Genomic DNA, 24301 nt, shown 5'->3' with positions numbered 1-24301 from the left:
AATCAGAGGGGTGTGATGATAAATCACTATCTTACCTTGATATATAATCTGTCATATCTTCCATGCGTTACATATTCTCATTTTGTAAGACAATGCGTCAAACAACTACAGTTACTCACTGTTTTACATTAAGAGCCTACGTCAAATTTAAAGTTTAAAAAGTGTTACATTTTGTAGACTGTTATTTCAGTGTCTAGAGACAGTGACAGATATCCTGTATCTTTCTGTTTTATCAACAATCCTTTATTAGTCCCACAACGGGGAAATGTATCTCGTCACAGCAGAAGAACTTATGAAGTAAAAAGGCAGTACACAATAATTAAATAGAATAAAAGATAATATAAGTACCAAGTGATATAAATAAAGTGAGTATTGCACATGGCAGTGGAACAGTCTGTTCTTGGTGTGGGGGTCTACCTCTCCATCTCTCCATGTTTGTATGTTCCGCTCTGCAGAGAGCTGCTTGTTGGGCCGAACTCCACCGAAGAGCGTTAACTTTATCCAAACACTCGTCCTTTCAGCTCGTGCAGTTCGGCATGTTTCGTGTTTCACCGCAAGTACGTCCGCACAAACTAGACACACTGGCCTTTTACTTCCTCAAATAAATAATCGTTCGTCCATTTCTCCTGGAAAGTGCGACATTCTGCATCCTGCTTTCTCTTTGTTACACTCGCCACGCTGAGTTCACTGATGTCAATCTCGTTTAATATTGAAGTGTTTTGACATGACATGACCACGTGATGACACGTTCCGCTCGTGTTGTGTATACGGCCCAGAGGCCCGAGTTCCCCACCCCTGATCTAATGCAACCAAAACTGCATTCATAACACTTCTGTATCACATCAAAATACATTGCATACAATGTTGTGCCACTTTTGTCAGAAAGAGGCAACAATGCACACAGCTGTTGATCTTTAACCCAGGTAAAACCACCAATTATTTCAGGTAGCTGACATTTGTTTTCCAATACGTCACTTCTATTTATAATACTTAATTTCTGAATTTATCAGCTTTTCCTGCTATTTTCTGATATTTCATAGAACTATTAAAGGGCCTAAATGATATTTCGTCAGTGTTATTGGCCTTGATATATAATAGAGGTTGCATATCTATTGTGAAATGTGCCATATATATATTTTTAATATTGATGTATTCATAATAAATCACGATCATAACAGCATAAAAATGACTTCCGCTAACAACAATCGATCGCTGCGCGGAGAGCATCCACTTCGGCAATGTTCGGGCGATGACGTCACAAGTAGAATACAGCCGCCGCCAGTGTTCGTCTGCGTTGAAGCGTCCAGCAAAGACTGATTCAATTATTACGAGAAAGAACGGACAACAATCGATCGTCAAGGATAATTGTGAAGCGATGTGTTGTGTGGGGATGTGGGGCCGTCTCCAGCTTTCTGTGGCCAAAAGAGGATAAAATGTTGCGTTTATGGACAAGACAAGTGCGTCGATGAAACCGACGATTTGTGGGCAGCACTTTGAGAGATTGTGTTTCGAACAAACTATGCTCGCCAAGGAAATGAGATTTAAAAAGAATTTAAAACTGAACGCAGATGCTGTGCCTACAATACTGCCGAGACCCCAGCCAGCACAAGCCAGCACGCCGACTCAAACACGTCCCAAAAGGGAGAGAGCGAAGGTAAGCTGTGCTACTTGTTCACTGTATTTATTGTTTCAAGCATAAAGCCATAATCAGTCTAGGCCTACTGTATGTAACGAGTTTACACCAGGTTCTAGCCAATATCTGTGTTATTGTTTGTAGTATTAATAACTTTAGCTAATTACACTTCATTAGCTTAATTAAGTATAGATTCAATGTTTATAACAGGCTTCCGTGAGTCTATTTAACTTTTAACTATCACCCTATTATTACAGAGGTATTGAAACATTGGTGAATGAAGCCACTGACAGAACTGAGGATACCTGTATGATCAGCGACCACATTACACAAGTAACTTCCTCATTACGTGGCTGATCACCTGCTTGTTGTCTGTCCCTCTTCCAATACCTTTGGTAGGCTGTCTGAAACACCCAAACTGCAACATCTAAACACCTGCAACACCCAAACATCCAGACACTTTGATTTGAATCCTGAGTGATCTGTTCTGCAAGTTATGTTTGAACCATGTCCCTCATATTCATTGAGTTCCTCCATGACATCCTTTTCTTGGCAGCAGCTCTTCAATTGCTTCCATAATTGTACAGTTTTCACATGTACACCTAAATGTACAAAAGAAGAGTGGTAAGGACATGTACACAATATGCAATATCCAGGAAAAGGCCAACAATAACGTCATCTTCATGTCATACTATTTATATGCCTGTGTTTCACGACAGGCTCGTAAGCACTACAGGTGAGACGGTCAGTATACAGACTATACTTTATAAACCAGCGCTGACCTCCGGTCTGTTTGTCAGCTCATAGCTAATGCTTTATATACAGCTCGTAATATATGACGTTTGACATCAGATCGATCGAGGATAATGTTACGTTTTATTATGATGTATTACTATATATTGAGAAGTTCTATGAACTATAGTCAAATGTATATACCTGTCTGTGTTCTGTTGCCGCACAGGATCTCCGCCAAATCCAGGAATCACCATCACCATCGTCCGCATGTTCATCTTGAACACTGTGTCTCGCGCTGCTGTTTCCACCACGTTAAACTCGCATGATCTAAATCCACGACACCGGCATCCTCTTCAATAAACTCCTCTTCTTCAAGGTGCAACGAGTGACAACTCACTGTCACTCGATTCTGTCGAAATATCCGAGCCAGAGTCCGACATGGCCACGTCTGCCTCTTCTGTCTGTGTGTTCAACTGGTGGACTGTTTTCTACTTGTGACGTCAGAACACGGCGTTGGGTGTTTCCGGTAGCGGCGATGTAAACATCTGTGGTCGACATACTAAATCATGATTTATTAAATACTGCGATCATCGTGTCATAAATAACACATCATTTTACACCACAAATAGCATTTACTATCATCAGTAGAATCATGTTGTTCATTTCGTAGGGCCTTTAACTACACTAACTAAAATACTCAGTCCTGATTTCACACATACCTTTTTGTTTATAACACTTCATGTTAGTTTACACAATGCCCAGAAATGCCCCTGAAGTAGTTATAGCTAAAAGTAACGGATAAGCAGTTGAACTAGTATACTGACGTTTAGATTGTTCACATAGCAACACAGCTCTCACCTCAGCCAGGGGGAGAGGTGGATAACTGTCCCACCTCAAATTAAGTCCTTCTTATGCAACAGACTAAACAGAGAATCTAAGGCCAACAGTTTATGCAACTGGCCCCAGGTGAACACCAAATCTGCTCAACATCCGAGCTAGTGGGCACCGACTCTTCTTTCCCTCTGTGCACTTTCCACCTGTAGCTTGTTGTTACACAATGTCAGATGCAACGGAGAACGACTCTTAATGTCCCTGGGCCCACTCTTTCATAGAATAGTCATCATCTCCCTTAGTGCCGGATTGATGATCAGTGGCATTATAGCTTTTAGTCACCTGAAAAAGACGGCAAGGACACTGGCGTTTTTGTTCAGGAGTAAGAGCACCAAACAAGTCATGAACATATGAATCTCTGGGAGATTCACCTGGACATCTCACAGGCCTCCATACACTCCACATTTATAATTGTATTTTCTAAAGGTTTGAATTTAAAGCTCTGAGTCTTGACGTCCCCCTTTTGGTCAATAAATGCCACAGTGAGCAGAAATGTGCTCTTAATCAGATGTTGTTGAATATTAGATTTAAAAAAGGCCTACTTTTGTATTTCTTCATGACAAATAAACACATATCCAACGAAAGCAGGAATGTACAAATATAATCCTTGTTTCCATATGTCCTGAATTTGAAAATGATGCCACTTTCTTTGGCCAAATGGTTATGAAGACACCATTGAGAGATTATGAAGGTGCAGCATTAAGTGTCTGAGGAAGAGAAAAAGAGTTGCATGTTTCATAGTTAAGCTTTATTTATACAATGCACATCTTAGTATAACATATATAGCAGTATAACATTGTATTAACATACATTCTTGGATCTAGCTTGCTCATAAAGTACAACATAGTAAATAAAAATCTGTCACAGCGAGTCTGAACATCGACAAAACACTGAGCAATAATTGCTAAAAGAATTCAAAACTCAAAACTTTGCGCCAATAATAATTTCAATCTTAGCGGTTTTTCCTCAAAGGAAGAAGAGCTTGTCTGATAGCTGGAGGGCCGGCTCTGAGTGCAGGTACTGTCCAGAAAGATAAGCCAGTTTGTGAGCATACTTGCACGGTGCTGGAACGCGAATTGTGCCCGGCCAGTTCCAGTACAAATGGCACATCTTGAAAGTCAACCTGGCGTGGGAACAAACATTAAGTCTCGTAGTGAGATCACATTATTCTGATCTGTTTGTTAGTCCCGGTTGAGTTGATGGTGAGGAACTACTTAAATAATGCAGACTTCAGTTTGAAAATATATACTTATAATACACAACATGCAACTATTTTGGTCTGAATAATAATAATAATAATCTTATACCAGACTAAACTGACTAAATTAATATGGTCTTGTCCAAGTGAAACATTTTTACCAGCTGATAAGAGAATATTTCAGGGAGCACACACAACACAAACAGCGTATTGTACATTAGTAATCAGAATGATGCGTAGTGGTAAAGGAAACGGGTTATCGATACCTTTGCAGATGGTCTGGTGTGAGGTTTGCCGTGTTGTACAGACAGATGTAATGTGTAGGAAGTCCACAGCCTTGGCGAATGTGATGTGCCATCAGAAAGAAGTCCACCCTGAATGAGAAACACTTTAGTGTTTGAAACTTTAAATAGCCAACAGCAGATACACCGAGTCTTTGACGGACATTTACTACTGTTGCCAGGCGATATGTACGCAGGTAAAAGATAAAACAGTCAGTCAGTCAGTCTCTCTGTGTCTGTCTGTCTGTCTGTCTGTCTGTCTGTCTTTCTCTCTCTCTCTCTGTCTGTCTCTCTGTCTGTCTCTGTGTCTCTCTCTGTCTGTCTCTCTCTCTCTTTCTCTCTCTCTCTGTCTGTCTCTCTCTCTCTCTCTTTCTCTCTCTCTGTCTCTCTCTCTCTCTTTCTCTCTCTCTCTCTGTCTCTCTCTCTCTGTCTGTCTCTCTCTCTTTCTCTCTCTCTCTCTCTGTCTGTCTCTCTCTCTTTCTCTCTCTCTCTCTGTCTCTCTCTCTCTCTCTCTGTCTGTCTCTGTCTGTCTGTCTGTCTCTCTCTCTCTGTCTGTCTCTCTCTCTCTCTTTCTCTCTCTCTCTGTCTGTCTCTCTCTCTTTCTCTCTCTCTGTCTGTCTCTCTCTCTCTCTGTCTGTCTCTCTCTCTGTCTCTCTCTCTCTCTGTCTCTCTCTCTGTCTCTGTATTTTATGTGTTGCCAGTATGCCAAATATAAAAGAATCAATTGAATGTAATGGGAGTAACGTTTTCTTGTCTTCACACACACAGTACCAACGTTACACAGGAACCATCTCAGACCACCTTGTTCAGGTGTACTTGTAAACATCCAATTTAAGGACTTTACATGGCATAGTTTAAAAAATTGATTTCTTTATACGCATGTGGCAGGTGACACGTGAAACAATGACAGAACTGCAGAGGACACACATGCAGACAACACATTGAGCCTATTTACAAGCATTAAGCAAAAAAACACCTTCAATTTCTATTCTTGCACAAATATATAAATTCAAGCACTTTAAATCAGTGGTCCCCAACGTCTTTGCACCACAGACCGGTTTCATGTAAGACAATTTACACACAAAGTGCAAAACATATAACTTGATTAATACATATATAATCTTTCTGTTGGTAGTGTTGGAGTCTTCTGCCGTCTCATCATTGAGTCTTTCCCTCATTTTCAAAGAAGCTCTCCAGCGACGTTTGTTTTTACTCATTTGTTAGCTTATGGGCATGAAAAAAACTGCGACTGAGAAAAGTGCCGGAAAGAGGTGGAAGTGGTCATTTTTCAAAATAAAACACCCTGCAGACTAATGTAAATCACATGTTTACAATAAATATTACCAACACAAAAAAGTTTTATTCGTTCTGTGCGGCCCGGTACTGGTCCGCAGCCCGGTGGTTGGGGACCCCTGCTTTAAATGAGCCATGTATATTTATGTCTGTTTTCACAGAATTTCAATGCTTTGATTTTTTGGGGAGTATTGCTGCAGATCTGGCAAGAAGACTCAAAACATCTTGCAAAAGACTGACCAGTGAGGATGAGTGAGAGTGTGATCCAGAAGAGTTCCAGGTGGAGGTGTGCCAACTCTGTTCGCAGCACAGGAGTAGAGGGTGGTGCTGATACGCTTTTGGACCACAATGAAGACCAGTTTGGGCTCATAGCTGGGGAAAGCCTCAAAGCATTTGATCAACTGTGGGATCTCGTACTGCTCTACCATCTTCAGCTGACCATCTGACACACCATCCCGATACACCACTATCTTCTCTGGCAAGTTGTGGTTCACCTGTTAAAAAAGAACACAGAGTTTAATTCCCATTGCTTTATATGTGGCATAACACTTTTCTTTTAAAAGCCACTTGCTCTACTTTGTTTCTCCACGCCACTCCCGCCTCCTAGTGGATATTTCAATAAGACACCAGAGTAGACGAGGGAGCAAACGTCCCGGATTCTGGCCAAAAAGGGTTAGTGTGGTTTAGAGAAGGGGGATTGAATAACAAGACATTTATGTAATGCATGTTTACCGTACTTACCTCGTAGTACTTCTGCAGTGCAGCCATTAAGCACACTCGGAAGCCATTGATGAGTTCCTCTGTAGGTGTCTGGAAAGTTACTCTGGAGTACCAGCGGGTCAGTGAGCTGGACAAGAAAAAAGAAAATCTATTAATATAAAACGACTACAAGGGAATGTTGCGAGAGAGAAGTGAAATACGTGATTATTCTTTAAAAACATCTTCAGCACTAATCTATATATAATGTATATATAAACATATAATGCATATATAAGCATACAGTAACTGAAATGAGTTCTAACATTGTGTTTCGTGCGACACATGAATTCATTATAAATAATTAAATCCAAACAAGGACCAAAACAGAGAATTATTCTTTGTTACCTGTTCACACTTGCGACAAAGCCCATGACTGATTGACGCAACTTGCTGGTGTCATGATGGACATCAACTCCCACCACCATCAAGTGTTTCTATTCAAGTGAGAGAGGTTCATTATTTTCCCATCGACTGTTGTGATAACCTCTAATTTTGAGATGATACATTGCATCTGTAGAACGCTGTTCAAATGTCACTCAGGGTTCTCACTCTGTAAGGTTGTAGCGGGTATGACCGACAGGAATAGCACCATACACTAATTAGACCCTCTGGTGGGCCGGTTTTGGCCCCCGTGCCGCATGTTTGACGCCCCTGATCTAACCAATCTAACATTATTCAACTTTATAAAAACCAGTTGGGAAGAAAGCAATGTTGTGTAACGTTATCAAACCTGCAGGTGCTACCATGTGATGTGCAATGTGCTATGTTGTGTTCACAACGCTTCCACAACATAGCCAAGAGTAGCCGACTCAAAATACTCTAATCCATTAAACTACCAATTGAACAATTATAGGAGGTTTCTTTCAAATATGATGCATCGTTTTCACAAGCAGTATTATGCTTATAATTACGAGTACCTACCACATTATTAGTCAGAGAACTCAAGAGGTTTGAAGATGCTTTCTACAAACCATTCAGCCCAAGTAGAGAAGGCGTCCTCTTCCTGCTCTTTAAGACACGATACTCACCAGAGGGACATTGACGGTCCACAGCTCTCCTCCTAACTTGCAGTTCATCTGCAAGATTATCTTTTGGGCAACACTCTTCAACTTCAGCTGCTGGGAAATCGTGCGGACATTGATGACCTGTGACAAAAAGAAAGACAAAACACTTTGACGAGAAAATATTCAGAGGAAGAAATGATTTATTTCCCTCAAACTCTACACTAGTTATGCACAACCACACTGTGAAGCATTACACACCTGGGATGGGATGGGATTTCTGACACAGCAGAGCTTCTTGATGGCACTGTAGAGATCGTCTCTGTTGCCGACCACGATGACCACCACAAGCTGCATTTTAGACTGTAAAAAGATAAGACAATTGAGCTACACAGGAAGGACTTCATTGCATCGATTGCAGATGTTTCAATTTCTTTCTTCACTGAACATCACAGCATTTAATAGCAATGACAAAGAAAGATGGATCATGGAAAAGGGATACTGTGAATATAGTATTTTACATTGTTTTCGAGGGAGCTGTCTGGATAAGTAGCTTTTCTTCAGTGCAATGCCAATCATATTTCAGGACAACACATCAAATAGCACTAATACTTATATATATACATATGTGCTGTGCTTTTGTACCGTGAAATATCTAGCAGCTTAAACTCCATTATCACTTCTTAAAGCATGTCTTTGTGCCTCGCAGATAATAATGAGTGACGTAAGACGTCAATATTGTTACATTCATACTCATTAAACTACTAATCTAAATCTTAATTTCATGTCCTACCTCACTGGTGAGCTGCGAGTGGATGCTTTTGACGTAAGTCTCAGTGCGATCATCCCTCAGCTCCACGCGAATAGGCCGGTCCAGCCGCATCCCAACAGGCCCAGCCACCTTGTCAAATGTGGAAACCAGCTCTTCAGCCTGCTCTGCACAGCGCCGAGGGTAGAAGATGGCCCAGATGTTCAATGGGATCTAACAGTGAGATGGGTCAGTTGGTGAACAAACAAAGTTATAGGCATTCCTGGGTCTGAGGCAGAGCAACATATATGATTGTGAATTGTGAAGTCGACACAGATCACTAGTACATCACTAGTACAGCCACAGACCGAACAATGTTGCTGCATTGCTTTAAGGGATGTCACGAGAACCGATACCTCGGTACCAGCCAAAATTCTGAAAATGTGACCGTACTTGTTCACGTGTGTGTGTGTGTGTGTGTGTGTGTGTGTCGGGAGTGGAGCCCCGCCCTTCGCGAAACAGAGCAGAGGAGAGAATGTGAATGCAGTACACACTTGAAACGTGCACATAAATGAGATAAATAACATAAGCGTTTAGTTTATTTAATAAAAGAGACCTGTTCAATGTGAAAAGTGATTATGAATATAATATGAATATAATAAATGGGGGGGGAAACACTGAACTTTTAAACAGTAAGCAAATGTAACAAGGACTGTATGTTGAAGTACTTTGGATTTATTGTTTTTGTTTTTCAAGTATCAAAATGTGTTATCAGAAATCATTGAAATGATCTGGTGTTGGTATCGATTACTACATTTCTAGTATCGTGACATCCCCTACTTGCTTTTAGATGGTGCATCACAGCTAAGTTACATTCATCAAACATGAGGATCCTGCAGCAGAGGTTTGTCTCCAACACTCACACAGCTGATTGAAGCATCCCTAACAAGCTCTCTGGACCAGGATACATCAGCACCGCAAGTAAAAGATGAAGACTGCAGACAGATGGTTTCAGGCGGAAGAGTTCTTCCTTTAGTCTGCAGGAGAGAAAACCAATACACAATTTACTGTCAAATTAAAAAGAAGAAAATAATGGCCAAGGAACAAGTGCAAAAAGGAAGCGCAAAACAAAGACAACTCATATCGACACCTACCTGCTTCACCATCGTTGCACCTATCGGACAGTCGAGCTGCATTTTGATATTCCAGTCATACTAAAAATAAACCCGTCCGTCTTACAAATACTCAGGATCAGACCTACTCCATTAGTCCCCAGGTCAATGACTACAGTGGGCTCTGGGTCCCTGACCAGGATTGTTAACCGATGCTTTTAAAGAAACATGATTTCCAAAGTCTTTATTATTTGCGGTGTTATAAAGTCTACTGAACAAAGAATGCATTTATGGAATTACACTGTCACCAGTCATTTGCATCCTGAGCTGCGTTGTTTGCAATTTGAGGTTTTCAAAAGTCACACATGTTCTAAGAATAAAGTATTGGAAGTAGAAATTAACTCACCACCATGATTTCTGAGTCAATATCCAGTCCCCATCGGCTGATCTCCTTCTGACTCTCAGGGTTAGTGCTGATGTTCTTCAGAAGCTGATTTATTGAGTGGGTGTGCTGCTCACTGCTCACATTGATGTGCATGGTCAGGTCCTGCAACACATGAAAAAGACATTCTCACCGAGTCTGGTTCAACAAGTTATTTTATAACCAATTATTTTACAAATATTTTCAGAGCTGTATCTCCGGAGATGGCATTATTGTTTTACACTGTCTAAACCAGCGGACCGCGGTCCGGGTCCGGACCCAGACGCCGACCTATCCGGACCCGGACCTATAATCAATAAATTATTGAGGGATTTTTAATTTTGACAGGGCGCTTCCTGTTTGAACCGGCGCAGCTTTTCTCGTTTTTAAGGCACTGGTTTAGCGGTTCAGGAAACTCACAGACCAATTACATGCGAGTTATCCATCCCACGTGATGCTACTCAGCCAATCAAATCTGTGCATTCCAACCAGCAAACATTGCGACTCTGAATACAGACCGAGAGGCGAGTGACAGGCGGAAAGACGAGTTAGCGATACAGAGAGAGAAGACGGAGAAAGGGGGAGAAACACAGACGAAGAGACGAGTGAGCGGCAGACAGGGAGAGAACAATAACTACTCATGGCCTCTCCAAGAAGAGAAAAGTCAAAACCAAACAACACCAGCGTCTCATATGCTCAGAGACCGTGGTGCTCATTAAAGAAGTGGTGATGTGAAACGCCACCATGAGACAAAAAACAACGTTTTTGACCAAACAAACCCACTCAGGTCTGAACTGAGGGCACAGAAAATAATCACTCAGACAAAATAAAGCAAACAGGCCACCTGTCAGCATCATCAGCCACAGAGAGCTTATTGTGACTTCTTTCATATCAGATTTGATAAATGTGTTTGCAGTCCATCACTGTCGCACAAAGTCTCTCTCTGGTACACAGCAACAACATTATAATAGTGAATGTTCAAACTGGTGGGAACCTTGTACAGTAACGCTAAGCTGTCGTTACAGTCCTATCTTGCCCACTTTTAACACAATACATTGTTTTATACTTGTAACAAAAATGCAATAAATATTGTCAAAGCATTACATATCGTAAGAACACAGTCTTGTCTTTACAGCTGCTTAATGGAGGTGTTGCTCCTGAAGCTTGAAGGTATACCAGCCTCTGAGAGGAACAACATTGTGTGGATGCATCACATTCACCCTCATAGCTCTGAAGTCCTTCCTCATTTTGTCTGGTATTCCCGTCATGAAGGAAAGTTCTGGTACCAGAAGGATCTCTCCAGTGATGATTTGCTGCAATAAATCATTGTTGTAAAATGATCTACACAGTTGTTACATGTTATCATGGTCTGTTTGTATCATCATGCTTCTAATGGAATAATTAACTAGATCATTTGTACATTTGGAACAAGTGTTACTGATGCCTTCGAGTAGGTTGCCTCTCACATGGTCAAATATGGAACCGCTTGATTTGACAAACTCAATTCAGTTGTTTTTATTTTGTGTGTTTTAAGTTCTGACATGTCTTTAAAAAATATGCTCATTGTTACGACTTCTTGTAGCCACAAGGTGGCATTCTGATGCAAGGATTCAGGTCATGTCAGCAGAGTGGTCTTTATTTGATTTAACAAAATGACACTGGCATTTTTTATGATGTTAAAATAACTGAAGAGCTTTTACCTTTCCTCCTGGCTTGGCCCTCTCCTTCGGCCGATGCATGAGCAGAGGTTGGTCCATCTCTTTCATTGTAATCCCGTAGTTCTTGCTGTTAAAATGTGTAAGCACATGCAATAGCAATATATACATGCTTTAATTATAGTTTCATATTATAAAACTTTCATTGCTGCTCTTTATTACATACAATTGCACCACTTCAATACATCTGCTGTACTTTCCTGCTCACTTTTGAAGAATGCATCGTCAGATCAGCCTCACCTGTAGTATTCCACAAAGGTGGTTTCTGTGCCATCCATCAAAGTGAAGGTGTCTTTGGGCGACTTGTCCCACTTAATGTCATCAATGCGGTAGGTCCGGTTGTTGTATCGGGTGATGACGATGCTGCCGATGAGCTCTTTGGTGCATTCCTCTCTGAAGTTCTCTTTGCTCTGTTGGTACAGAATGTGCCTGGCAGACAGAAGGGGTCAAAGGTTTTCTATTTTCACTTTAACCAGAAAGGCGAAATGCCTTGTTCTGGTTCTTTCAGAAAAGGGCAAAGCTAGGACAAGATTATTTCTGTTTATAAATAATCCATAGCTGCAATAATCACTGCCCTCTAACTCACCTCTAAATCCAACCACATTCCCAGAGGGAAGGGTTATAGTGGTTGAAGGATTTTATAGTCTCAGAGGACCGATGCACTAAGAACGTCTTATCTTACAACCTGGTATTTAAATATGTATGTCTATTCCACACAATATGACATTTATATAGCTGTGTGGCTTGGTCATGGCATATTCAATGTTTGTATAAGCATGTCTGCAAAGGACATACAAAAGAAATAGAATAAAAGATGAACTCTGATGCATTAAAGACAAAGAAAGGTGTAGCATTGACAACAGAGTATGTAATGCTTTATGGAAATAAATACGAGTAAGGCCTTATGAACATGGATGCATCAGAGAACTTGCCACTGTTTGTATGCTACTGTTAAATTGTTGTTTGAACTCACATGATATTCAGCACCGAGTCGTTCCGCAGGACTTTGTGAGACACGTCCACGTTCAGGTACAGGCCTCCATCTGTGCGCTTGATGCTGGTTGAATAACCTGGCCACACTTGCAGCCTATAAACACAGACAGACAGGATAATGAAAGGACTTGAGCTGCCATGATAATAGCTGGCCCCCCGATGTCCAAATACATCTCAGTACTAACCGATGTTTTCCAAGAATCACTGCGCTTTCTGGATCGTAATGATTTCGACCCACCAGCTTCAGCCCGATGATTTTCATAACCCTTGAAGAACAAAAACAACGCTGAGTCATGTCCTGTCATTGCAACGGTCAACTGAATACTGGTTGCTCAATTTATTTCATTAAAGGGTTTTTATGAATACAAGGAAAATGTTTCCATTTTCTAAAGCAGTCTGGCTTTGTGTGAAACCGATCAGAAAGAACATCTCTTAAAGCTACTGAGTGACTTCATAATAATATGACTTAATATTAACTTATCAAAATACAAATGATCTACAAACTGACACATCAAAAGTTAGAAAAACTAAATATAGGAATGAAATATCTCAAAGTGTATTAAAATCACATTGTTATTGAGGACGGAGGGCTTTTTAAATTCTTAATTTTACAGGTTAAGAAGATTATTGTTGTTCAAAGGGCACAGACTATAGTGGGACATAACGCATTAACGTGCTCTGATCCCCTCACTTGAACTAGCAAACAGGAAACTAAGTGAATTGGACCGTCGGACGGATATTTCGACATCTAAATGAATTTTTTCTTGTGGAACCTTTTGTGCTACTCTCTTGGGCCAGGTCTCGTTTGTATAAGACAGCAATTATCTTTCATATCATCAGTGTGAATTGTTTGGAGTTATATTTATAGAGCACCACCGATCTGCATATTAGAGATGTCACCATACCATAAATTGAGTAGTATATGTATATATATATATATATATTATATATATATATAGAATATATATATATATATATATATAATATATATCTTATATATTATATATATATATATTATATATATATATTCTATATATATCTCTCTATCTCTATATCTATCTATCTCTCTGCTATATATTCTCTTCTTCTCTATATCTCTACTCATATATCTCTTTTATCATCTATATGTATATATATGTATGTCATATTATGATTATATTTTTTTATAATATATATTAGAATATTACACACACACACATATATACACATACACACATTATATATACATACAGATACGAGAGACGAGAGATAGAGAGAGACAGAGACAGAGAGAGACCTAGAGGAGATAGACAGAGGAGAGAGAGCAGATAGAGAGAGAGAGACAGAGACAGAGAGATAGAGAGACCCGAGATGAGAGACCGACGAGAGAGAAAGAGATAGAGATAGAGAGAGAGACAGAGAGAGAGAGAGAAGCCCGAGAAGAGACGACAGAGAGACAGAGAGAAGAGCAGACAGAGAGAGAGAAGAGAGATAGAGATAGAGAGAGAGGACCGAGAGAGGAGAGAGACAGACAGAGAGAGAGAGAGAGAGACAGAGCAGAGAGATAGAGAGAGAGACAGACAGACAGAGAGAGAGAGAGAGAGACAGACAGAGAGAGAGAGAGAGAGACAGAGAGATAGAGAGAGAGACAGACAGACAGAGAGAGAGAGCGAGAGAGAGAGAGACAGATCCGCCAACAGCAAACCGTTGTTAGGGAGACAGCAGAGGAGAAACCCTGTGGTCTAAGGTGTATTGCCAGACTTGCGTGCTTTAGGAACCGATAAGCAGAATCCTATTTTAACACGTTGGCGGGACGATGTCGGTCTCAAGCCCCCTAATGACTACGGTACTGTAGAAAAACGAGTAGTCACGTTTTATGAATTTTCTCATCGACTTGCTACCGAAGTATTAGTTCTCGTGACAACCCTTCTGCATATGGATACAGAATCTCTGACCAAATCGTGTAGGGGCCTGTTTTTAAAATACCTCTTGAGCACCACATTGTAGAAAGGGATGCATAGATCCGAGTTGGGTGGCAAAATCTTCGTCATCTGGATTTGTATTTGTATTTCTTCATTATCGGTTCGTCTCAAACTCATGAGAAGAACCACCTGCACGTCATCAAAATATTATGCAAAAAACAAGCAACAAAAGGAATCCAGTGTTACGTTCAGCAATGTTACAGATTATGCACTGTACCTTTATAGCTTTGTAGGAACTCTGTGACTACAAATAACAACCTGGTCAGGGCCTTAGTAGCGCTGCACAATAATGAAATATTAATCATGATTTTGGCTTCCCACAATTAAATTACATTAAACGGAGTGAATGAGTGAAGAATAATCTTATTTTAAGTCCGAATTTGATGCAAAGATTTGTACATTAGCAGGAATGCAGCACAAAGTGAAAGTGAAAGCAGTGCTGTTCATTTAAATGTGAAAATGCAATAAACATATTTTGTCCCTAACGATCAATGAATCATCGTGATAATCATTTTGCCTGTAATCAAGCAGCCTTACACGCTAGTCAATTAGCCACACATCTAATACAGTAACTGTGATACCTACGTCCTTCATCCTAACAGGCAGGAAGAGTATGGAGCCATCAAAAGCTACTACTTCTCCCGTGGCCGAGCGGTGATCTTTCATCATGCCAAAGCGCATTGCCATTGATTCCACATTTGGACTGAAAGATAACATTGAAAACACTCAGAATACATACAGCACTTTCCCAGATAACTGTATCAACTGACAATATTGATATTGTGAAATTTTAGCTTTGGTTGTTGACATGTCAATTTGTGGTTCAAAAATAAATAAATTCTTGTTTCACTGTCAAAAGATGGCTGAAACTTCCATCGGTCATTTTTTGTTGAATAGTTGCTAAAATAAAGAAACACAAATGAATGATAAACAGTACTTACGTGAATGTCACATGGTACTGATACACCGCTTCATTCTTGCAACGAATCAGGATGTGGTTTGAGCCAATAGTTATAGGAGCTCCTTTTATTCCAGCCTTATTCGGTGCCTCACTGACCAAATGGTCATATGCATACAAAAACATAATTTAATAAGACACAAACAGTGAGTTACTTTGTGGTACTGCGTTTCATATTCTGTATCTGTAAACAATAGCGGCCCTGACACAACAAGCCAAACTCAAAACACTAGCATTGATAAAGGCCGGCTGATTATAGATATTATGCCCCATCGCATCTGTAAAATGTTGTACTTGAACAGACCACAAAGAACACAGTCAAAGGCCTGCTGACAGCCAACACGCATACTGTACTCTCTGGGAATCTTTATAATAAATGAAAGGTTGCATACTCAGTCCTTGGTATGAAAGAATAAGTGGATGAGTAATGATTACCCACACTACACAAGTTAAGCTTCTGCTATTCTAGACTCACAGCGAGTGACGAGCGATACTTTGTTAGACACATAATGGCAGCTGGAGGTCAGCTTGGCTTGTCAAGGCCAAAATAGAAAAGTATACTTACCAAACTGCTTCCATTTTCAGCTCTTTCTTTGCTGGTGCAACAGCAGAAAACTCCACCTTTGCTGTTGCCACCACTTCTTTATTGGTGGGCATCGGGGGCACGGTTCCTTCAAATTATTTGCATTTTAAAATCTTGTACTTTTTCAGAAGTTCTACTCAGGAAATGTATTTTGCATTGGTTCATGAATTGTCAAAATAATTGTTCAAAGTTTCCTTACCCGAGTAAGAAGTCTGAGGGTGTAGGGCTGTTTGTTTATCAGATGCTGGAGAAACAGGCTTGACCCGACCTGGGGAAAAAGGAGGAAGAGCGCATTCTCTTCCTCCTCCAAGGTGAGGCATCGCTGCTCTTCCAAGCCCCAACGTCGTCTGAGGGGACGAACCTCGGCCATGGAAACTGGAACAGGTTCACAGTAGCCAGGGTTGCTTATCAGTTTTCTAATACTGACAATGGTTGCAATAATTCTGTATCAATGATAGTTCAAAAATATGAAAAGGAGAAAATCTTTTGCTAAATATTTGTACAAACTACTGAATTGTGTGTACCAAATGTGAAGCACATTTTCGTGTGACGTGATTACATACAGAATCAATGCAAACACAAATAGACGTAAGTTCATGTCTGCAACACTGTGTTGGGAAAGCCCATCAGCTTTGACATTCTCTTGACATCACCGAAGGAAAAGGTTATTGTAGAAGTCTGTGGGCACCTGGCATCAATAATAAACATCTTAAATGCCTGTGAGTTTATATACTTTAAAGATTACACAGTATGTAGATATTGATGTGTATAAACAATAATGTCACTACTGTATTTAAAGCCAACTTAAGACTGTAAATCACAAGTTTCATCACATATCGATTTCGACTATGATACGATATTTGCCGATATCAGAAAGTCTGCCACGACACGATTTAGATTGACTTATATGTAACGATATCATACGCCCATTAACCACAATCAGTTACATTTGTGTCAACTCACAAAATGCAACTAAAATACGATGACAATTTTATTACTAGGATCTTCAGATATTTAAATTGAAAACAAAGTAAACAAATAAAAAGACTGTTCTGTTGTTGGACGTCTGGTTGCTGGTTAAAGCTTGTCACTAAAATGAGAATAGCTTGGCTTGAGTCTGCATGGCTACGTTCACAGCTACTACTCGCCGCCATACACGCTGTCGACCGCACACTCCGCTACCAATGCTCGCCCACGGCACTTTGCATCATTTGTATCTATCCAGATCGATGGATCGCCATCCCCTATAACTTGGAAGACAGCTACAATGTTAGCTTATCCCTGAATAATATGAACTCCATTCAGAAAACAAGCATTTTAAAAGTTGTTTAAGTGTCGTCTTGTTGTATCGCATTAAAACTGACAGGTGCTTCTATTATTTTAGTAAATACACTGCAACTTCTCTTCTGCCTACCTGCTCATCACCTCTTCAAGTTGACAGACACGTTTTGGGCTGCTGATGACACCTACTGGGGGGCCTTGCAGCTTCTCATAACCCATATCTCCAGCTGCTCCTCTTCCTACAACAAAATGTAACAACTCAGTACACCGTGACATGGGTTAAACCTGCATTAGCAGATGATCTGAATGGATCAATGTGTCAACAAATTCGAGGTTTGCTAGCTTCCTCCCGCCCTTGACTGAACAGGGGGGTCACTCACTGCCTGCCTTTGGTAAATTGGTGTCTTTATTTGGGAAAGAAACTGAATTTAACGATATTGATGTTTAAATCTTTTAAGCAACTCCCCAAACAGAAAGAAATAGAAGGAAAAATGTGTCCACATGTGGGTCAGCAAGTGGGGCTCTTTTTGTAATGAAGGAACTGTTTTATCAGCACACACATTAGGGATGTCCCCATCAGATCTAAAAATAAATAAAATTAAAAGTATTGATGCGATCAAGGCATTTTTTGAACGCCATCAGCCATTGAGCCCAATCCAATCTTTTGTTTTACGTCAGCTGTCACAGATGTGTTTTTACTGGCAAAGCTTTCATGCACAGCAACGCGGTGAGTTGCCAGTTCTCCAACTCTCTGCAGAGCTCCATGTGTAAGAGCAGAGGCTAAAACACCACACACCATAAAGAAGACAGCAAAACGCAGTATGACACTGTATTAATATTTTTAAATCTAAATTATGTTCACTCGTTTCATTTCATCTTGGTGTAAGTGTCTTTTGCGTTTGGCTGCCATGTATGGTGCCGTGTTTCCCTGCGGGTTGGGCCCCATAAGCAAAAAGCCAATTAAGAGTATTTTTTAAATGTAATCCGCGCAGAATATGAACAGACGATGAAACTACACACTCTATATAATACAGTTCATCATGTACCATTGGCAAAGGCTGCACAGAAGCAACAAACACTTAAGGACACTTTTAAAAGCAGAGAGAAATTCTCTGGAGGCAGCGTCAAGGCCAAAAACATTAGAGAGGGTTTGTTATTTTGTAAAACCAGAAAATAAACAACCATTAAGGAACAGCTTAGATACAGGTCATTTTTTTCTTAATGCAATGCAATGCAGAGCTTTCCAATTGTCAAGTGCATACATTGGATTGATTTGAATAACTTAAAAATACTAAAAGTGTGCAGCAATATCTACTAGGAATGAGGAACTATCAGGTTTCGATAAGACAGATACTCAAATTAATTGACAGGACAAAAGGAACTTGATGGGGACACCCCTAAACAATATATAACATTTTACTTCATATTCTTCATTGTTTTCATAAATAAAGAGAATTCCCTTTTTACTAGAGTAAAAATATACATAATTTGACATATTATGGGAGTCTCAGGCTCTGCTCTCTCCCTGCTCGAATCCTACCCGAAGGACCGCACCTACTGGGTAACTTGGAGAGGGGCTCTGTCGGACCCTTGTCAACTCACCACCGGGGTTCCTCAGGGCTCCGTCCTGGGTCCCCTCCTCTTTTCTCTTTACACCAACTCAATTGGCTCTGTCATTCACTCTCATGGCTTCTCCTACCACAGCTATGGAGATGAAACTGCTTTTCCTTGCGGGGAAGGGCTCTCCCATCCCAGACTTTACTATCAACTTTGGCACCCGAGTGGTTTCCCCGACTCGGACTGCAAGGAATCTGTGTGTGACACTGGACGACCAACTGTCCTTCAGTGCCAGCATCGCTGCAACAGCCCGCTTCTCCAGACACTCTGTACAACACCAAGAGGATACGTCCCCTACGGACTCAGAAGGTGACGCAGGTTCTTTTGTCCAGGCTTTTGTCATCTCACACCTTGACTACTGCAACTCCTGCCTTGCTGGACTGCCTAAATATGCCATCCGACCTCTACAGCTCATCCAGAATGCAGCAGCCCGACTGGTCTTCAACCTCCCTAAGTTTTCCCACTGCTTCTCCGCTCCCTTCACTGGCTACCAGTGGCGGCCCGAATCTGCTTCAAGACTCTGGTGCTGGTCCACCGTGCTGTGAATGGATCAGCCCCTTCCTACATCCAGGCCACGGTCAAACCATACACCCCAGCGCGTTCACTTCGCTCTGCGTCGGCCAATCGGCTCACTGCTCCATCACTGCGAGTTAGACCCAGATTCCCCTCAAACAAAACCCGCCTGTTTGCTATCCTGCTCCAACATGGTGGAACGACCTCCCCATTGATGTCAGGTCTGAAGACAGTCGTCACACCTTCTGCAGACTGAACACTCACCTGTTTCGATGAATATAATAAATGCACTGGTTTGGCTTATTTGTAGCTAATGGTTGAATTCATATTCTATTGTTTCTGTATGTTGCAGAGCTGCTTGTTCTTAGGAGTCTAAAGGCCACAACATAATTGGAGCACGAGCACGTTACCACAGAGAATTTCAATTCAAAAATCATTGACAAATAAATCGAGCTGTTCGACTCCCTTCCTGAGGAATGCAGAAGAAGTTTAAGAGAGTCTGCAACTAGAACTTATATATAATAATTATATACGATAATTCCCTGAAGAATCAACATCAGCTTCCCTCCCTCCCCGACTTCTACCAGAGCTTGGAAAGGTTTCCTCTGATGAGACGCCACGCACAAAGAATAATGAGTCTGTTCGGCTCAACATCTGAGCAAACATTTTCTCTGTTATCAAAAGCAGATTGAGAACCAAAATGAGCGACAGCATCTCTGTGATGTCCTTCGTATCTCAACCACCAAATTTACTCCTGAGCTGCAGCATCCTTCAGTCCACAGCATCACTGCTCCCACTGAGTGCAACGCTGTTCCCATTATAGGCCAGTTAAAACATATAACACACAGCAGTGTTTCCCCTAGGTTTATTGCTTTGGAGGGGCGCTCACAATGCGGCGAAGCGTTTAGTTTATTTAATAAAAGAGCACCTGTGAAAAGTGAGTTGTGAATTAAGTTATTATTTCGAAGAAAAAAAAAAACCCTTGAATTTCAGGCAAGACAATGGTAGGGGAAACACTGCACAGTATTCATGTTAATAAGCTACATTTTCCAAAAAATTCAGTCAATGAAAGTTGATAACGTTTTCTAACTAACGTTAGTTGATGTGTTAACAAGCCCAATAACTTATTTGTTTAACAAGCTTGAGATATATCCATCCCAATTTTCTGTATGTGGCCCTCAGTGAAAAAAGTTTGGACACCCCTGATCTAAAGCAATCTAAACGTTTTTAATACAGACCCACTGGTGGTGCTCCTCTCCCCCAGGAGGTCATTGACGGCTCAATGCCCATTCCTCTAAACATTGAGACCAGTGTTGATCTTTGACCAAGGGTAGGCACGCCAACCTGTAAGCAGACAAAAACCTTAGCAGCTCTTAATGTAGGGCAAATACATTTAGAAAATTAACACATGCAAATTGTACACACACACACACACACACACACACACACATACTATATATATATATATATATATAGACACAATGTTTTGTTCCAACCTCTTTTGTTTTCAAAGTTGGGTCTCGCGTCGTGGCTTCGCGTGGAGGCGTCTGTCCGTGCTGCGACTCCAGAGTCCTCAGGATTGCGCCTCTTGCCACCCCTACCTTTGATTCTGCTGCTGGGTATAGCAGCCCTCTAGCTCGGCCAATCACAGGTTCAGTAATGGGTAGAGATACTCCTTGTCCTTGTTGTGTATTGCCATAAGTGGGGAAACCTCTGGCTCGTCCTAATACACCAAGCCCTTCTGTAGAGAGAAGCAGCCCTCTACTTCGTCCTACAGCCGGTTCCTGAGCCTGTAATCCTCCTCTGCGCCCCAGCCATGGAATGCCCGCCATTCTGCTGAGACCAGGAGGCTTCTTTGGGTCCATTTGCTCAACTTTTAATATAACCAGTTGACACAACAAATAGGTTAACTGCAGGGAAACAACCATAGGATAAAAGTGTGTCTCATTAATGGCAAACTAAAGATATTTAGTTACAGAGAAAAGCAGGAAATCTCCATATTTAGAGGCTAGAAAACAAATGAAGATTAATTGATTATTAAAAATAGTTGCTGATTATTTTTTGTCCATTAGTTGCAGTTTTAAGATGAGATTTACCCAACGAAGAACATTTTTAAGATTGAAATTTGAGTTTGAGGTGTTGAGTTTTATCCATTGTGAATAGTGCTGTCTTGTAATTCAATACAATATTAAAGACAGCTATACCTGTAATTTAATTCATTAAGAAATAACGGTAAACTGATGTCAGTTATCGGGTTTTATGAATTAAAAAAGGTAAATACAGTACAACACAATAGAATACAGTAAGCAAAAACATAAATACATTACAAGAGTAGCAGATATGTAAAACATATATTAAGTGTTATCAGTCTTTTAATGTCAGTGACCTGCATGTTCTGTACTTATAGCCTCTCATTTACAGATTTAAAACTTTGACAGTAGTAGGCTACTAACACCATGTTGTATTTTTATTTAAGAAACATGTTGGGGAGGGGGGAAACACGTTGATTAGACCCCATGTCAAATAAGCTAGTTGGCTACCTTATCTGAATTTAAAAAGCTAACGCTACCGCTAAAGCTAACATTAACTTAATTAGCTAGCGAGGCTTACTTCACCAGTTTTCCATTGACGTCACAAAAGTACTTTTATTTAAGAAATTCATTAACTAACGTTAGTTAAGTAACGTTAAACGCAAAAAAATTGCGTTGCTAGCAGTTAACTAAAGTTAACGTTAGCTAACACGTGTTGAAGAAAATGAAAGGAAGACGTGACAACCACTAGGAATTAAATACAATAGAAATACTTCCAGCAATCAAGAATACACTGTTTAGTTATTAATGATGCAGTATGATAACTCATGATAGATGTTAATACCTCTCACCTGACACAAGGTCTCAAGTCCCTACTTAATTAAATCACCCGTTAGATTCAACGGGTTGACAGATGGGTTCGTCCCGCCCATAATTTACGCTGATTGGGTAATCAGTAGATTCTGCCGCAAGGCATTGGTTTACTGAACTGTCAATCTGTCTTTATTGATTCATGAAATCATACTGGGGAATTTGACACCTCAGGTGTACGCAACCTCTGAGCATTACAATTCACTAGTTATATAGTGGTACTGCAAATGTGCAGTAAAACAGTGTCACTTCATGAAAATCAACATTTCAGTTTCTACCTCAATGTTATTCATTCTCTAGTTGAATAGTAGTGTTGCAAATGTGCAATTGTTAATCAACATTTCAGTTTCCATTTCAATGTTATTTTTGCAAGAGTTAGCTAATGAGCCAATGTTAATTTCCAGGCCTAATGATCAATGCAAAGCTTCAACGAGCACTACATTCATCCGTCCCCGGCGCCGCCGTTAGCGTGGAAGGCTAACAACTCTCCGGTCGGATAGGAGGCGCGATCTCAGCGGAAGATCCCGCGGGGGCGGCGTGTGTCAGTGACGTGCGGTGAGGTTCATGGCTGGGGAGGCACGATTTACAAATATATGAACCCAACTGAGTAGCTTATTCAACATTTTCTTGGCAGCATGAACATTGACTACTGGTTATTTTTCATATCTCATAAAGAAGGTAACATTTATAGCGGCTCAGAGCGGTACATGCACCCTCCATAGCGTTTTTAATATTTTATTAAAGGTCAAATTTAGTTTTTAATATGGGATTGTTTTCTCTTAGTCAGGTCATATTTTCAATACAATTGTGGTCTTACCTTTACTTGTAAAATCTTCAATTTTTAGCCGTCAGTTAAGAAGTTAAAGAAACTAAACTAAACTAAACGCTGCTACAGTGCACGTGACTCTGATGTTAGCTAGCAATAGCTTGTTGGCGCTACGGTGCACGTGACACTGACGTTAGCTAGCAGTAGCTTGTTGGCGCTACAGTGCACGTGACTCTGACGTTAGCTAGCAGTAGCTCGTTGGCGCTACAGTGCACGTGACTCTGACGTTAGCTAGCAGTAGCTTGTTGGCGCTACAGTGCACGTGACTCTGACGTTAGCTAGCAGTAGCTTGTTGGCGCTACAGTGCACGTGACTCTGACGTTAGCTAGCAGTAGCTTGTTGGCGCTACAGTGCACGTGACTCTGACGTTAGCTAGCAGTAGCTTGTTGGCGCTTAACGTCTCTGCGTAGAAGTAGAGTAGAAACACGATCCTGTGGGCTCACGTGCGCCCTCTTCAGTGCGGCAGAGTACTGTCTGCCTCACCTGGTGTTTTTTCACTGTGTTTTTGTGTCACATCAGCAAGACTACTTATGTTACACTCATACATTACATACATTAACTGGACTATGGAAAGTCAGGACGCATAATAAAAGTGTATGCAAACATTATATTGGTGACATACAGAGCGATAGCAACAGGCACGCGCCAAATGCATGCGCTCAACCTAGTTTGCGAGGGATTGCGCAATCCGAGGTGAGGCGCAGCTCGCGTCTCTCCTGTGTCTAACGGAGAAAACGCAAATTCAGCGATTTTTACTATAAAAATTATCAACATTATTGGAATCATACAGAAAATGCAGTTATAACATAGACCAGTGGACAAATATACATTTTAATTTATTTTATTGTTGTTTGTTTTTTTACTGATCGTGAGTAACAAGTG

At 40.8% G+C, this 24301-nt stretch overlaps 1 protein-coding gene across 5 annotated transcripts; it reads right to left on the bottom strand.

Annotated features, from left to right (window-relative positions):
- Nucleotides 1-3988: 3988 nt before the first annotated feature.
- On the bottom strand, nt 3989-23467 carry piwil2 (piwi-like RNA-mediated gene silencing 2). Of its 5 annotated transcripts, none has more exons than XM_029439624.1 (24): nt 23411-23467; nt 21190-21566; nt 20932-21037; nt 17697-17802; nt 16482-16657; nt 16265-16370; nt 15683-15793; nt 15327-15444; nt 14746-14870; nt 12966-13046; nt 12761-12874; nt 12028-12216; nt 11773-11857; nt 11293-11385; nt 10058-10198; nt 9463-9576; nt 8585-8773; nt 8053-8154; nt 7819-7935; nt 7136-7224; nt 6773-6878; nt 6272-6525; nt 4724-4831; nt 3989-4382 (listed from the first exon to the last, which is right to left on the bottom strand). In XM_029439624.1, exons 2-24 carry the CDS (start codon nt 21556-21558, stop codon nt 4226-4228), a joined length of 3156 nt encoding a protein of 1051 aa, XP_029295484.1. In that variant the 5' UTR covers nt 21559-21566; nt 23411-23467; the 3' UTR covers nt 3989-4225. The 5 variants fall into 5 exon arrangements, with proteins under 5 accessions (XP_029295484.1, XP_029295483.1, XP_029295482.1 ...); XM_029439623.1 differs by having other exon boundaries at nt 21190-21603; nt 23411-23429; XM_029439622.1 differs by lacking the exon at nt 23411-23467 and adding an exon at nt 22575-22681.
- Between the last annotated feature and the right edge of the window lie 834 nt (nt 23468-24301).

This window comes from Cottoperca gobio, chromosome 9 (genome assembly GCF_900634415.1).
Source record: "Cottoperca gobio chromosome 9, fCotGob3.1, whole genome shotgun sequence".
Lineage (NCBI taxonomy): Eukaryota > Metazoa > Chordata > Actinopteri > Perciformes > Bovichtidae > Cottoperca > Cottoperca gobio.
Note: the sequence above shows the minus strand (reverse complement) of the source record. Positions and strands in the feature narration are given on the sequence as shown.

What these genes read in the sequence shown, in the direction of transcription:
- piwil2 (XM_029439624.1), bottom strand. Translation starts at nt 21,558, where the DNA reads ATGGACCCAAAGAAGCCTCCTGGTCTCAGCAGAATGGCGGGCATTCCA. An exon ending in CTGAAAATGGAAGCAGTTTG is followed by an intron (nt 15,794 to 16,264) that starts GTAAGTATACTT and finishes CCATTTGGTCAG; the next exon opens with TGAGGCACCGAATAAGGCTG. An exon ending in GTGATTCTTGGAAAACATCG is followed by an intron (nt 12,875 to 12,965) that starts GTTAGTACTGAG and finishes CTGTGTTTATAG; the next exon opens with GCTGCAAGTGTGGCCAGGTT.